Here is a 17,429-nt window from a genome sequence, read left to right as displayed (position 1 = left end):
AAAAAAAAAAAAAAAAAAAAAAAAAAAAAAAGTACTTCCATCCCTTCTTTTAAGGATGAAATCAATAAGAATTTTGTCCATAGAAGGAATAGCAAACAGAAACCTTTGCCTGAATGCTAAGAGTCTTACACGTAACTTTCTGTGGAAGCAGAGGGAAGTTAGCACAGCAAAATAAACTGTTTTGAGACATGGAATTTTAATGGCAGTTTAATCTATTGCACACAGTTTAGCGACGTAATGAGAAGCCTATAAACCACACAAGTGCTACAGACTGACATGACATTTCAGTCATAGTATATGGTTTTACACAAAGCAGCAACCATTGCTGGATAGTACAGTACATTCTGTTCTACCAATGGCAACTCAACAGCATCATCTACATCTGACTCTCATTCTTTCTGGTATTCAGTATTATGGCTTTTAGAACAGTATAATAACCATTATTCCACCACCTTCCCAATTCTGTGGTCAGCAGCTCAATACTCCTAGCATATTTAATTGATAAATAATGGGGAGCATGGCTAGGGAGGAGGAAGTCTAGTGAAGGGAATTGAGTTACATAAGTGACTTATTTTTTTTCTTTAAGTCTTAATTTATTATTTGTTCACAATGTTCACTAGATATATAAGCTCAACTGCCCTATTCCCTTTCTCTGTGTGAAGGTTGCAAGCAGTTCTGTGTCTTCTGAGACACACTTCCGTATATTACAAGGTGAAGCCCTGTTTGTCCTAGTTTACGAGATGCTGGAAACACAGCTTGCAGGTGAAGCGCAGACCAGGCTGCTCTGTAGGAAAGCTCACAGCTGTTCTCTGCCTTACTGAGATGACAGTCCTGTCTCTAAGGCATGGCCTCTATTCCCACGTCTGCCACTAAGTGATTAAAGATGGAGCTCGAGGAAAAATGTATTCTGACAGCCTAAACCCATGATGACAAAGGCACATTTACAAGAAACGAGGACATGACTGTGCTTTAAGAAAAGAAAAAAAAGAAAATAAAACAAGCAAAACAAAAACAGGGAAAAAATAATAATCTGATATGACCATAGCTGCTAACCCAGATGGTGAATCCGCTCCAAAAATGGCACAAAAGTACTTTCAGTCAAAGGGTCTGGTATGATTTCTGCCCTATTTTCTGATTACTTTCCCAAAAAAATCAGCATCGTGTTTGTTAGTCTTGGCCAGAACAAGTCTCCAGATGTCTTCCACATCGTGCTCTCACACAGACAAATCAGTAATACATTAAAGTACCCCATCAACTGGTTTTTCAAGATGCGCCTCTAAAGCTTGTAGACACTTGAAAGACATTTCTGACTGCCTTAAACAAAAGCCATATCATGTGGAAACTCATAAAATCTAGAGGAAAAGGGCTGCAAGGAGGTTGCTCATCTCCAGTCTTTGTAAGTATCTAACAGATTAAGAGCAGGGCAGTCCCACAAACAGACTGCAGGCTGTGCAAAACAGCTCATGCCATCTCAGTGCCTGGCACAGAACATTTAACAAGTCTAGCATTATCAGACTGTCAGCCCAAGAAGTCACCACCACATGCACTGTAATATCTCCATATCAACATCCAGAAGTCAACAGGCTGTGAGCGGCAGAGATAAACGAAGGGTCTGCATCCAATTTTCCATGCCACAAAATGTGCATGAAGTTTTACTTAAATGTAATCAATAGATGCAGGCCATCCCTCCATAAAGACCATAAAACTTACGGAGGTGGATTATTGCAGCCTACTGTGGAAGACGATATTTCATGCCTTCTAAAAAGACCAATACCAAAATACTGATGCTGAAAATTCTGGTTTGGGTGATTCCCCACATTCTCAAAATTCTGCAGCTGTAGGCTGGAGAAAAATCTATTAGATAAACAGGCAAGAATAAAAGTTTCATCCATCCCATCTGCTAGATTTTTGGCTGTGACAATGAATCGCTCTTAGTTTGCTTCAGCAAAGCTAAGTGAATTGCATTACCATGATACCTGGATGATGAAAAAAAAAAGATTGTCTAGATCTCAGTTCGTAAGGTTATGAAGTATATACAAACAGCTTATGCCATAACAAACGCAATCCAGCGCTAAAGGAAAGGGGTAAAAATATTTTAAATGGTTTTAATCCCAAAATAAGGAGTCTCCTCTAGGTATCTTTGAAACATTCCCCTGAGGCTGTGCTTCATCTATACCCCTTATGTTTACAGACTTCCTTCATCTACTTAAGCACTTAAAGAGTCTGAATTTTAATAAGCAAACTGATTATCTTATTTTAAAAGTCTCAATTTTAAAACCGTTCTGAAACTCTATTCATCCTGCCCTGCATAGGAGCAACTTAACGTCACTGTAAAAGTAGGCCATTAGGCACAGAACCTGAAGAATTTCTCCTGTAAAAGTTGACAATTCAGATAGTATCAGCATATGTTCACACTTTCCTGTGGAAAGTGCATTGCAAACTACAGAGACGCATCTTCAGCAAAATGCATTTATTGCTTGAGTAAAGCATGGCAGCCTACTAACTCATCATGTACTCCAATAGGACAAGGAGACATTTTAGCTAAGAACAGTCAATGTCTCTCATAAAAATGGCTCATTCTTCACCTCAGAACAGTGAAGACCTCAATACTTACCATGTGTAATCCAAATAAAGACAACATTCAGAATATTTTTATTAAAAACAATTGTTTTGAATACAAATGGCCCAATTTACAATATGTTGGGTAGCTGCCGGATGTCGATAGAAAATGAACATATGCTGTAAATTCAGTACTCAGTAATTAGGAAAATGTGTATGTTTCCCAAGTCTGCTTCTCGGTAGGTAGGACTAAAGGGCAACATTATGTCATTTCCCTTTGCGCAGGACTCCCTATTGACTTCCATAAAGAATTTGGCTTAAAAACTGATGACAGGGTACAGCCCAAGTTCTTCCCTAGAGGAAAGAACAACCAATAAATAAAGGAAGACAGGTTGGTGACGGAAAAGTCATTCTTAGTCACCAAGACATCTTACCAATATTTTCTCTTCCAGCAGTATAATGACGACAGGACAAATGATCTCTGTTCTCCGTTATACCAATTCCTTAAATTCAGAGTAATTGCTAAACACTCACAACCACTGAAAACAGGATTCAGACTGAAACATGTGAGTGCAAGTTTTAAAATAGTGAATGCAATATAACATGGAACAGCTATGAAGGAATGACGCAGCCTACTAAATTCACCCTCTGAGTTTAACTAAGGGCCAACCTGGCTCTTTTCTGCCTTAAAAAGTACTGTTCAATAATCATTTCTATTTCAGATCTCTTCTGTTATCAGCAGACATTGACAAGAGTTTAGGAGCTCTCATTAACCAAATTGCATGTCTTGTGATTTTTGCTCCAGTCTTGCACATTTATACCTTATGTTCTCCAAGTGAGATTATATCCAGTAAAACTATACAGCCAACAAACTGAGAAGTCAAATTCCTTTCAAACCCAGCATAACCACAAAAATGCAAGACTTATGATGATATCGAAGTCACTGCATCAGGATTTCATTGTAAATATACAGTGAGGTGAAGTCAGGATGGGGATAGTGAAGGAACAGCAAAACAGATGAAGAAAGTTTGACTTCTAAGAGATGAGTCACCAAAACACCTTCAAGTGCTTCTCCTTTCTCACTTTCAGAGCTGATGACACAATTAAAGTCTTGCATTGACATGGTTTATTAGGTATCGTATTAGCCCATCTGACAATAATCAGAAGAAGAAAAATTAGATTACAGACCTATTGAATATGCCTAAACATTTCTGCTTTGCCTTGAAGATATATTTTCTTCTATTCAATTTATGTATATCCTGTACATACATTCAGGCCTGACAAAACAAGATGAGGTAGATTTTCATTACTTAATAGGGGATTTCTCATATTAAATTAATAGCCAATATATCCTTTCTCTTCAGAAACATTGAAATGAGTCACTCATTCCCTGAAATATTTTTGTAAGAAATAAGACAATAGCCCTCAAGGATCTCATTCAACTTTCCAATGTAAGACAATTAAATACTAATGAGGGAAACGACTCACTAGCTTGTATGGAGAGAAAGAGGTGGGAGGGAAAATTCAAAAAATTTTAAAAAAAACCTTTTGCTTAAATTAATTCATCTTGTGGCATTGCAGCGCAGACAACCCCTCCAGCCATCATAACTCACTGGTTTGAAAAGGTCATTAGCTCACTATCCCATACTGTTGCAAGAATGAAAAGCCATAGTCATGAGCATGACATAAAAATTTGCCCTTGGTGTTCCTGAGGGATGACCTGAACTCTGAAACCCTACTGAGAAATTTTTCAGGGGCTTTTTTTTTTTTTTTTTTTTTGTGTAAAATACCAGCCCAATACATGCACGTTTCTTTTGCACATGGCATTCATCCTGCAGCCATGATGAACAAAGCAATAGCATCCATATAAAATATACAGCACTCCACCATGTTTTTTTTGCCCTTTTTCTATATTTTCCTACCATCTATTTCTTTCTCTCCCTCTCAGAGCAAGCTGTACACGTGGCACTGTGATGCCTCCACTCAAAAGGCAAGCTGCAGTGGGAAGCACTTTGTTATCCATGTCGCTGACCTTCAGCGGAATACCCCACTGCACAAGCTGGACCATAAAAGGAATCCATGTGTAGCCAATGTTTAGAAAAGTCATCTCCTTGTCTTTTGTGACTATTGCGCTGCCTTATTAAGACAGTGCACTAATAGCCAGCTGGAGAATCTTGGGAATGTTCTGAGCAGTAGTGCCTAAAAAAGCTTGTCATTTTGTATGGGCTGACAATAAACTGGTAAAGCAACAAGTACTGTTCAGTTTAGCAGGTGCAGGTTAGTAAAAAGAAACCTATTCCAAACAAATTGTAGCAATGCTATTCTTGAGGACTCTGTGCTCTTGTGAAAATATCTGTTCAGCCATTTTATCTGTGAAAGCACACACAACTTTCTTCCTTTCAAATTTTTTTTTTAGAAAAGTTTTCTTCAGGGGGGAAGGGGAGAAAACTAGACTGGGAGTTGAGAATTTCATCTCAAAGGATTGCATGATGTGCCATACGAATGCAATGGAATAACCATCTCATGATGTGGTATAGTTACAAGTAGTATCTACATAGATGATCAGAAGGGCTGTCCTCCTAAGTCTTCACTTTATGCTGGACCTCTCACAAGAAGATAAGCAGTAGGAGAAGTGGAGACAGTCTTAGTTGGTAGTCAACCTCACAGCTGTAAGCTTTTTTGTGAAAATCTGACAGCTGTTTTTTGCTGAAAACTTTTTGAAGTTCTATGAAGGCTGCTGAAAAAAATAAGTTTGTGAGGTTTGTTTTTATTTCATCAAAATTCCATTTCACTGGAAGTTGTTTATAGCATCTCCTTCTTTACCTTTGTTCAGAAAATGCAAGTGAAAAAGGTTTTTTTTCTATATCAGGAAGCAGTTCTGCTCTACGGATAACTTCCAACCCTGTATCTTTTCTCACTACCCTGTTATAATTATGCTTTTCAGAAACACACAGGATTGGTACACAGGACATGTGATTTTGCTCTTATTGCTAGAGGGCAATGTTATAAATGAAAACAGTTTGCTCCTGTGAAGCACTGTCTGCTCACTGAGGTCAAGGTTTTGCTTAACAAAGGCATCCCTCCTTCCATTAAAAAGAATTAAATATATTAAAAAAATGACATTTCTAAGAATTAAGCTATTATGCAAAGGAAATCCTTTTGTGGTAAGAAGCACTATGTTTTTTGAACAAGTGAATACATATGTTCTCAGATACTCCTGCACTGCTTTTCTCACTTTAAAAGCAAAATCATGATTTTTCTCTCTAGTATCTCTCTCTGTCTTTGCAGGATGTCCCTCTGAAACAGCTAGAAATGACAGGCCAAGCTACTGCAAGAAGCCTGCTGCAGGACCAGGAATAGCTGTAGGCATTTGCCAACTCCATTGTGGCTTACAGCAAGTCTTGGAGATGCTTTTCTTGACATGAGGTCAGCAGCAATTGGTGGATATGCATAAAACCTCATTCACCCATCTCATATCAGCCTTCTCCTGGAAGGGGCTGAAGTAGGTCAGTTATCTGAGCCTCCACATCCATGGCACATACCTCCCATTTCTCCACAGCTTCATGTTACCAGTAGACAAAAGCGACTATGAGAGGAGACAGATTTGTATGGAAAATGCCAACCCTGAAGATCAACACAAGTTCCTTATTGAGGACTCCAATACCAACATGTCTCTCCGCAGTCACGAAGGCCTTGTCTGTACATAGAAGTTGCAGAAGTTTACCTCAAGTGAATTAAATCTGTGCAAACCTCTCAGTCTAAACATAAAAGAGCTCACTCTGCCACACAGTTTCACAGTAAGATACCTCCCTTGCAAGAGAGTTGGATGACAAGCAGCAACTTGAGCCACATTCATGTGGTTACTCTCCACTGTGTGCACTTAATTGACTTAAACATTTAGCATGATATGCATCACGTTTATATCATACAAAGAGTGCTCACAGAAGGATTACTTGTTTGAGTCAGTTCAAATCCCAGCAGACAAAATGCTGTCTCATACTGGTGGAAGAGGAAAGCACTAGTATAGAGAATTAATTTAATATCACTGAAGACTCCCTGCTTTTCAGTACCAGTTTTCAGCAACACTCTTACAGCCTCAGCACAAGAAGAACACTGTCTACCTAGAACATAATCTCTTGCTAAAGTAGTCCATGCTGGCTTTTAGATTTTGTCTCAATTAAAAATGGGTCACAAGCTATCTTAAAGGAAACTGAAGCATGTATTCAGCAAATGTTGGGTTAAAAAATAAAAATATTATTTTTTTGTTTCTTTGATCATTTTTAAACAAAAAGTCACAACTAGCTGCTGAGTTACATTCTTCCCTTGATTTTTATATCAAATTTTGCTGGCCATTTTTCAATGGCCTATCCAACAAAATTCCACCCAAAAAAGATTATTAATATGCAAGTTTTGGTTTCACCAACAGGTTTTGACATGAAAGAGAGAAAAACAGCATCTATTTATATTTTCTTAATGTCATTCTCAATGAGACTGACCTTTAACTGCCACATACACAACCCATTAGTTTATACTTTCCAATAAACTAATAGAGAAACATCCTGCTTCCTTCTCCACTTCTCATCACCCTCACAGCTCCCCAGGAAGATAAGGACCCCACCACAAGGCTGACAGAACTACTGCTCTTTCTCATGTGTAGCTGTACCACTTCTGTTACCAGCCCCTCTTCACTCTGTGTGCCAGCATCCACAGAGACTGCAGTCACCGGACTTCTTTCCTATGGCGTAGTTGCCCACTGATCTTATTTCTGGCAGGAATATTTCTGCAGCTGTGTGCTGATAAATTAAGTTGCCCAAGAAACTCATACACCTGATGTCTCATGAAAGAGCTTGATCACACAAAGACAATCTGCTGGCATGGAGGATTTTCTTTGTTTAGTGCAAGCTAATAAGTAGGTTATCATGAGAGAAATAAAGCTGCTTATAAGCATTTATCTTCAGTAATGATATATTTGTTTAAAGGCACAAAGCCAAAATGCAGGATCTAATTAACCAAATGTGATGCTTCTGCAAGCTGAAATCAGTTTGGAGTATAATTTACACATCATATTTTTCCCTCTGTAGTTCTTTGCAGTGAACAGTAAAAAGGTAACTTTGCCCAGGCTACCAGCAATTTGATAGTGCTTATATACAGTGCTTATTCATGTCATGCATTTGATTTCTATTATCCCTGCAAACAAATTAGTTTCAGTTTTTTAAATGGAAATCTGATTTTCCAGTTTAATTTCAGATATCAGTTCATTAAGATGTTATTAAAACGTTAACTCACGCTGAGAAGCAGATGTTCCTAGAAACCCACTGGCTAAACCCATGTCATGTTCATGTCACTCTTGAAAGAGTATCATAGTTGAGTAATGACTATAGTTTCTTTTGTGTCTTATAACTTTTCCTTTGCTGCGTCCAGTGTGCCCTGAGGAATAGCCACAGAATAAAGCAACAAGTTTAACAATGTTCTTATTCACTGAAAAGAAGGCATTGTGATGTAACAGCTAAGAGGTAATTTGTACACCACTCTGGAAATTTGAAGTTTTAGAGACGTGTTTTCAGTTATTTTCTTCTGCTTAAAGCAAAAAAGCAAATTAAACATCACTCTCCATCCACAGTAGCCTATATTCAACACCTCTTTCAGATGCAATATTGTGTCACCACACACACAGGGCATTTTTGGCCAAATTGCTTATAAGCAGATATATTTGTGCCGTAAGATATAAATAATCCTATGGCCTGGCAGTGAACTAAATTGACCCTTCCTCTTCAATAGTTGCAGGTGTTGGGCATGTGGGAAGTAACCACAGATGAGAGCTTGATCACATACTTACTGTCTAGAACAAAAATACAGATCAGTTGTTTTTATTTATGAACAGGCACAAGCCTGGGGATCTAATAAACATTAGCAATGGTTCCTGCAGTTTCATTTGCCAACTGACACTGACTGTCTAGATCAACGAAGATGGGAGATTTCCCCACCTATCAGAGAAAGTAGGACAGAAAGTAGACCCAGGAACCAATAACCAATAATCAAGTGTCCTTTATTCTGGCTTTTTTGTTTTTTTTTTTTTTTTTTTTAGGACAGTAGCCACAGTCCCAGCCATACCGAGTTAACTGAGCTTTTGTAGAAGGTGATTTCCATGAAGGGCTGATGAACTCTGATACATTCATGTGATTCTATGATTCCTTGCCAAAGGACAGGAAATGCTGCCAGGGGCACTAGGGTGCCAGCCTGCCTACAAGGGGAAGAGATATTTGTAGTCAGAGTCACATAGCTCATCTGTGGCTGCTACAGAAAGTTCCAAGTCTCTGAGCCTTCACAAACCTCAGGCTAATATTGAGTTAATGTAGCTTTTTGCATTTTGAATTTCTGAAGTCATTTGTATGAAAAAATTCTGACGCTAGTTATGATTTACAGTGTCTGAAGAAACAATGGCAGATTCACAGAGCTGCAAGAACATCACAGACTATCTTAGCTTAATTGACTACATTCTGCCGATTTGCACGTTAAGATACTGAAGAGATGTTATTTTTCACATAAATGTGACAGGGCAGCCATTGACGTATATGTACAATGCCAGCTACATTCCTTCAGCCTCATGTTTTCCTTCGTGCAGTGCCTATGCCTCAGTAATTCTTAAAACCATGAAGAAATACCATACTGTCCTACGACTCCTGGTACCCTTTTAAACATGCATACTACAATTGTCAATAACAAGCACCAAAAGGCATGGCTCAATGCCCATATTTAGTAGGCATTTAAATAAGATCCAGTTCATCAAAGGCTTTAGAGTAGTTAAGCTAATAAAACCAGTAGAAAACAGAATGATAGACTTCTTTGGGGGATAGGTGGGCTAGCTGGCTATAGGATGGGAAGGGGAGCTTTTCACCCAAGAATTTCTAACACTTCTTGGTGATTCTAAAGCAAACTTGCCACTTTGCTGAAAGAGGTGAAAGACATGGCAGTTTGCCAGCTGCCTGGATGCTCTCCTCCTAAAAGTTTAGCTGCTATGGTAGATGTAGTACAGAGATTATAGAAATCTTAACATACATGTGGGATTCATACCTGCAATATTAAGGAGCCCATTTTGTTGTCTGCTTAGGAACTGTAGGGGGGTTAGTTGAGTAAAGTCTATAGTTTTCATGTCTAACTATTTGGAAGAACAAGGCTTCTTTTATAAAACACTTCTCCATTAGGACATTTAAAGAAAATACAACCTGCATAATGCACAGTCACTGTAAAATTAAGTGGTAGGGCTCTACTCAGGTTTGTGTATGTTTGGTTATTATCTCCAGGGCATCTGAAATGCTAGCAAAGCAAAGATTTGTCTAATATCCACTCTCACTTCAGAGTGACAACATTAGGGCAGGCTTTAAGGAGGCGCTGAATCAATTACATTTTTTTGTCTGTGTTAAGAATGAGCTCCAAGAATTCCAGGAACAGTGATCAGTATAATGTGCAGGGCCAAATTCACCTTGACAATCCAAATATTTTCTGTCAGTCCTGAAATGTAAGGTAGCTGGGAAGACAGATTAACAGCTGGACTATTTTGTCTCAATTTGTGCTCAATCCTCATGCACTTCTAACCTTATTTATTCATTTTTTAAAAAAATTTAACTTCTGGGCAGAATATGTCACGTCTCAGCTCTTGTAGAAGGTATTTTATAGAAAGACAAGCAGATACCCTTGAACTTGAAACTTGAGGATATATAAAGAGAACATGAAGAGATAAAATTACTGTAGCTTGTGTTTTAGTACAAAAAGAAGGCTGAATTAAACAAAGCACAGTCCTCTGGAAGCCAGAGGGTGACGTTTTTGGAAGTACTGTTCTGAAATAAATCATGAACACTGGGAAATTCTTTGTTAAGTATATGCAGTCAGCCTCTCATATGTTTAAACATCCTTGAAAACTCTGTTGAGATTATTCTCTTCATTCAGTTACAAAAATCTGAATCAAAGCACAATCTCTGAAGACCATTAATGAAAATGCAACCAGGCATAGACAATCCCTAACCTTTCAAAACGCAGGAGATAATTTAGAAGTATCAATTCATGCTCATTTTTAAACTTCGAACAATGTTTAACATTTTTCCTCACTCTATAGCCTATCTCAGAGATAACTCTTTCAACAATAAGAAGCAGTTTCAAAAGCTGTTTGTGGTCATTCAGTGTTGATCTAATATTAATACTTACTTATCCTCACTTAAGCTGTCTTAGTCAGAAGCACAGAAATTGCCTATTTTGTGCCTCACAGCAATGAACTTTCCTTGCACTACAAATGTACTAAGACACCCAGACAACAAATATCTTCTGTCTTACTTGTTGAGAAGATAAGCGACACACTTCTCATTAACTCTTATAAGGACACACACTGTCTGATTCTGCTGCCTTTACCTTCTTAACTTGTAGGTTCAGCCCTTGTTATGATTACCTGAGCTCCTGAGCTACATCAGCCTCAACAGGAACACTCCAGGAGACTTCCAGCCAGCTGAAAGCTGCCTCTATCCACAGTCCACAAGCCAGGTTATTTCTGTGAAATTTCCCTAACCTATGTTCACAAATGGGAACCACACTGCCTTATGAAACTGTTTACATGATAAGCTGGAGAGAGTTTGCGATTAAACTGTTACATGTTTAAAAAATAGTTAAGAAAAAATCCTTACATACTACATTTAGTAATTAATGACATAATGAACGATTAAGCTTAATGGTAACCTTTCTGTGTATACCCTAACGACAGTCTCCTGCTACAGTTGTTGTGATATAAATACTAATTCAAGTGCAATAGAAGATAAAATAAGTGCATTGAATGGCATGAAATGTTCTTCCATTTGTAATTATTTGCAGCAGAAATGCGGGTGACACTTGAATCTTATCATATATTTATTAATACCTTATTGATTTGCAAGGAGATGAGTTCTTTAGTTAAGACTGCTACAACTCCTGTCAGGAGATCCTACATAGCCAGCAATATCATGATTAAAGAGAGCCTTTTTACTGGCCTGAGATTTGCTGCTAGATAGCCAATTCTCTACATTGTATTTGTATACCAGGATCACCCTTCACTGTGAAATTACCTGCTGTCCTTTGGGGAAGAGCATTACACAAAGCAAAGCTGTGGTTCAAATTCAGTTAAGCATCAGCTAAACAGAGACCAGTCTGACACCGACCCTTGGACTTTTCGGGATTCTGTGTGGTGATGGTGTGGCAAGGAAGCAAATTCAACCTGCTTGCTAGTATAATGTTTTAAAGAGTCCTGATACCAGGGAAAGGTGAAAATACTTTGCAGGGGAATTGGCAAGTCAGTCAATTATAAATTCATGGCTTATGTGCTAAATAGATTAATCTGAGAGCTATTCTTCAGAGAATTCAAAGGGTAAGTCTTCACTCGCAGTTTTTTCTGAAGTCATGGAAGTAGATCTTCTCCCACTTAAAGACGTGTTTCGCCTCAATACTTCACTCATGCACACTCTAGCCAACCCCAGGCTGAATTCTTCCAGTGTCAGCTACAGCATCAAAACGACAAAGCCCGATGGCCATGGAACATCTTTTATTGCCCAGGAAGAGGCAAAAAAAAGCAGGCGTCACTTGCTGAAAGAAGCCAGCCCCTTGTGCTTCAGCTACAGATGGATTTTTTTTCATCAGTAAACACAAACCATTTCTGTGACAGCCCTGCCTGTGCAGCACGGTATGTACCCTGTGACTAGGAGGCAAAGTGCTCATCCAGCTCCTTCAAGGCTGCCGCTGAAATTGCCTCATAAATCATCTGGCTGGAATAACTCAGGTAGGGCCTAGCCCAGAGCCCAGTGAAATAAATGGAAAGCTTCCAAGTGACTTCAGCCGGTGTGGGCCCATGCACAGGTCTCTCTCTGCCACCAAGGATCAGGATGAATCCTCAGCTCCACCACATAATAGTTCCAGAGGTCACCCAAATAGCTGGTGGAGTCTGACTTTCCCTGCCCTCACAGTTGTGTAGTAGAAACCACACACAAAATGCTACCAGAATGGAGCAGTTAGCAGTGCCGTACTTTGTTCCAGCCTGTGTCTAGAAAGTCTTGCAGAGTTCTGGCAGCACGAGCACATGCAGTAAATCTGACACACTGGGGGCAGGTCCCACCTCCATTTTAGGACACATGCCCCTAGACAGGTCTGTGATGCTACTTCAGAAAAGATGATAAACCTCCAGAAGTAACAGGTAAACACAAAAAGCCAAAAAAATCCAGCTGAGGCTAATTCTGGGTGGACATGACAGGCCTGTATATGGGAAAACCAGGCGACGTAGTATATCTTGAAATGAGAAGAGTGTAAAATGCTAATGAAACACGAGATTTCTGGACCAGTAGCAATTTATATCTGAGCTGCCATGGCATGAACTAACGTTAAAAGCACATGCCAAGAGTGGACCATTCTGTTGGTCTTTAAAAGACAAAGGTAGCTTCCTCATCATCACTCCTGAGCATATCAACCCAAAACAGCAGAGCTACCCACCACAACAAAGCATCATCATTTCTATCAGCTTTCTAACAAGGAAGGGGAATGAAAACAACAACAACAACAAAGCCAAACATCAGCCCAGGTGGACTGCACTCACCATAAGCATCTCCAGAAATCAGGCATATGTTGCTGGGCAACAGTGGCTCTAGCATGATGGTCACTCGGGAAGCTGATGGTACATCTACCCTGACCAGGCCTCAGGCAACCTCTGGGCCCTGCAGAAGAGGCAGCATTCAGGGCACCCCCTCTCATGCATGCTGTCCATGAGGCCTTACAGACTTAAAGCCATCTGCACGTCTCTGTCTCTGGAGGGTGTGGTTGTCAGGATGAGAAGGTAAACCCTCCATGTGCCTTTAACCCAGGAAATGGTAAAATGCGTCACTGCAGCTGACTGAATTACAAATAGTGCTGTTGCATATGGTGTTTTCATTTCTGTGTTTACTGTTTGACACAAAGAAGCCTAAACTGTTTCTGGGAGGCCTAGGAAATACAGCCTACACATCAGGTACCAATGCTCAGAGCAAACACTGCATTTTCAGCCCCCGTGCTGCTCTTCAGGAACACACTATTCTTACTTGACAAAAGACCCAAAAGTATTCAGATCAAGGGAGGTCTGGCTAGCAGATTGCTGTGGTTTAAGGCAGAAGAACAGACAGGTACGCAAACATGTTGTAGTCATATTTTTGAAGGTGAGAATGATCCACAAATCCCTGAAGTGTGAATTCACTACACATAACTCAGAGTTTCATATTCATTTGCTAATAAATGCCTAAATCCTGCTGGCCCTCAGCTCCATTTGCTATGCAGAAAGGACCAATGTGCAGCTCCTCCCTGACCTTGCCCCTGCTGGGGTGAGTTTCATGAAGTCCCAGCTCCAAGAGACATCCAAACTTGAGAGTCAGGCCCTGTTATTGTTATGGCAAACCCAAAATAAAAAGGCCAGACTAAATTATTTTTAAGATCTCAAGATTTTTAAAGCAGTCTTGTGACTTTCAAGAGGTCTGACTCATAATACTTGAATGCTTGAAGTTGGCAGCAGCACAGGGAGTGCAGCAAGATTTAGCGTACAGCAATTTATTGCTGAAAGTCTTCAAATGTGTGGGAAAGGGCACGGAGTGCTTCTGCAGCGACTGAGCAGAAAACAGGGAAACAGACCCAAGCCCTACTCATCCAGCCAGTCTTGCATCAATTTTGTCTCCTCCACAAAGTTTACCACATACACCCAACCCCCCCCCCCCCCCAACAACAAAAAACAGCACAGCGGCTCCAAGCACTGCAAAAAATACTTCCCAAAAGGATGCATGGGTGGGTAAATTGGGACTGTATCCCACCTCAGAGGCCATCCCTCTCTTGCCCCAACCGCTTGACTTCCTGTTCATGGAAGGGAGGTACAGACATTAACCCTCATGGCTTCCCAGGTATGGTCCTTCAAAGGCCACCGCTGAGCTGTTCATTGCAGCTTTTGTCCCCTCAAAGCTCCAGTTTCCCTCTGCATGAACAGAGACAGCTCAGCCTATGTATTACACTGTGACTTATTGACACACTGGATATACTGGATTTCTATTTCTATGGCAACAAGCGCCAACCCCGTTATCCCCTGCAACTGTCACCACATCCACAAAATGGACACACAACATCACTGGCACCCAAATCACTCAGCAGTCTCAGCATACTTTTGTAGAGTTTGAATGACTGTACAGAGAAATGCATATGACTTTTTCCAGGGTAGAAAATACCTTCTAGACTACATATCCCAGAATCCTCAACAGCATCTGAGTGTTAGCAATAAACCTCAGACTCTGAGCCTTTGTTTTAAAAGCATGTTGTTTTTTGTAGAGTGGAAGTGTAGTAGAAGTATATGAATATTGTATGTTCTCATTATACAATGCTGTTAAAACTCTGCTAAAATGAATGTACATGTGGTGAATGCACATTCAGTGGAAATGGACCTCAGACCGGACTTCCAGCATGCTATCTGAGCTATTTGACTTCTCGGACAAACAGCAGACTTCTTTCCAGTTGGTGCATGTGCCCAGCATTTATGCCCACATCAACAGTAACATCACACACCTTCCTTCATTTCATCTCATTTCTGCCTAAATAAATGCTGCAATAGGAAGCACAAGCCAGATACCACTGGAAGCAGAAGCTCTGCTCACCCAGCAGGCCAGGCTTGCACTGGCACAGGCTCTGAAATTCCTCCCACTCTGTCCAACCAAAATATATTACTACTGGTCTGGAGAAGAACCTTCTGGGATAAGAAGGCCACTTTGTGACACGGCACATTTGCTTCTCTTTCTGTTGGGATTAGCCACGAACCAGGTGATGCTGGTTTGCAAAGGAAGACTATCTCATTTCCCTTTGGTCACCATGCCCCATGTAAGTTTATTTACCTGCAGGCAGCACTGCTGTCTTCCAGAGCTCATGGATTCTGCTTATAGCCTGATGAGAGCTCAGAAGCTCAGTTCTGCCAGGCAACATTTCCTTTCAAAAGAAAGGTCACTATTCCATCTCATTTGTCTGGGAGTTCACCCTAGATACTATCAGAGTCCATCAAAGAGCTCTGCTATGTAAGCAAGGCTTTATTAAAAAGCTCAGTGCAGACTTACAAAATATATTTGGTATTGCATTCTGCTGACTTCTGATTTCATTTCATCTTAAAATGCTTAGGAAAAAAAGTATTTTGTCTACAGCACACAGAACCTGAAACACCATAGTTTTGCTAGTGAATGGAAAAGTCAAGAAAAAAAAAAAAAAAGAAGTCCATATGCAAAATTAAACACAGAAGTGGGAACAAAATATGCTTAAACCTAAGTTCCATTTTTTTTAAATCACAATGTTGTTAATAAACTACATCAAATCTTTATATCAAAATAAATATTACAACAATAGAGCCTGACTTTCTCTCTACTTACTCCATTGTAAAACACGGGAAATCCTATTAAAGCAAATGGATCTGTATAAATATGAAATGGAAGTTCAACAAATATCATTCTTAATATTTTCACGCTGTTTCTTTTCATAGACATCATCATGCCCATGACAAGTTCTGTTCTCAACTGCACCAAAGTAAAGCTGTAATCTGCAATAACTGATAGGAAATGCTGCCTGTATTGCCTACATGCAGGGCTGTAAATAAATAATGACAGGCACAACAAACATAGTACCAGTTGCAAAGCAGTGGCACACAAGTCACAGATATGCTATACCACATCCACCAAGGGTATCTCAGCTTTCAATTGAAAACCTATAATTTTAGCTCAACATCTAAAAGCACAAAATCTGTTCCATTCAGCAAACACTGCCTCACATAGCATCTTAGCATGAGTTTTCCTATCAGTAGTTTCACATTACCATACCCTCACTGTTCACGTTCATCCATTCAGCAAAATAACTGGAAGCCAGTTTATAATGCCCTAAGGGATATAGGCAACAGATACCACTGATGTCCAGCTTCTCCCATGATATTAAATAAAGGCATTTTATGGCACATATTTTTAGCAAGGACTCTTCAGTTAGCTGCAGCAAGCTTTTGAATTTAAAAGAAAAACCCTCAAAGCCACTGCTAATAAAAGGCAAGTCACCGACACCATTTTCCATACAACCTCACCTCTCTGCTTCAAGGCGCATTTCCTCACGCTTTTGCCTCCTGAGTTCTCTACGGCGTTCAAAGTCATCCATGGTGAGTGCTCAAGTGTTCAGAGCTCTGGAATGATCCAAATCTAAAAGGGAGATGACCACTCAGATCAGAGAGAAAGCACAATGAATGCATTTATACAACTGAGTTCATTTAGTTTTGTTTTGCTTTCTGAACTTCACTGTAACAATTTTCCTTTTCTATCAAAAAATTTAACTTCCTCAGTATTGTTGAGATAAACAAGATAAATGAAATGCCTTGTAGGATAAACATAGCCCATGCCTGAGCTTAGTTTCCTAGTTAAAATTAAACCAATATGCTTTAAGTAAAGACTGTATACATCTGCTAGCCGCAGACCAGCTATTTGTAACGTCACAGGTCTTTTCCTACAAACAAAAGCAACAATTCAGCAGGATTTTAACTTGTAGCTTCCAGTTTTTACTGGAATCAGTAAAAATGCTGTACAAGAGATTGCTTGTTTTCTCTAATTGCAAAGATAATGAAAAGTTTTGCAAAAGCTAGCCTCCGTCCTTGTGTCCCTATCCCCCCTTCTAAAAAGAAAAAGGAAAGGAAAAAGAAAAGGAAAAAGAAAAAAGGAAGGAGAAGGAGAGAAAAGAAAAAGAAAAAGAAAAAGAAAAAGAAAAAGAAAAAGAAAAAGAAAAAGAAAAAGAAAAAGAAAAAGAAAAAGAAGAAGAAAAAGAAAAAGAAAAAGAAAAAGAAAAAGAAAAAAAAA

At 39.5% G+C, this 17,429-nt stretch overlaps 1 protein-coding gene across 1 annotated transcript in view; it reads right to left on the bottom strand.

Moving 5' to 3' along the window:
* Positions 1-17,429, bottom strand: part of CALD1 (caldesmon 1) — a 186,986-nt gene that overhangs the window by 77,325 nt on the left and 92,232 nt on the right. Inside the window, 1 exon segment of the mRNA XM_042837607.1 lies at positions 16,670-16,781. Coding sequence (XP_042693541.1) covers positions 16,670-16,740 — 71 coding nt within the window. The 5' untranslated portion in view covers positions 16,741-16,781.

This window comes from Centrocercus urophasianus, unplaced genomic scaffold (genome assembly GCF_019232065.1).
Source record: "Centrocercus urophasianus isolate 14NV4802_14NV808 unplaced genomic scaffold, USGS_Curo_1.0 seq_73, whole genome shotgun sequence".
Classification (NCBI taxonomy): Eukaryota; Metazoa; Chordata; class Aves; order Galliformes; family Phasianidae; genus Centrocercus; species Centrocercus urophasianus.
The sequence above is the reverse complement of the archived record's forward strand: the minus strand, read 5'-3'. Positions and strand labels throughout refer to the sequence as shown.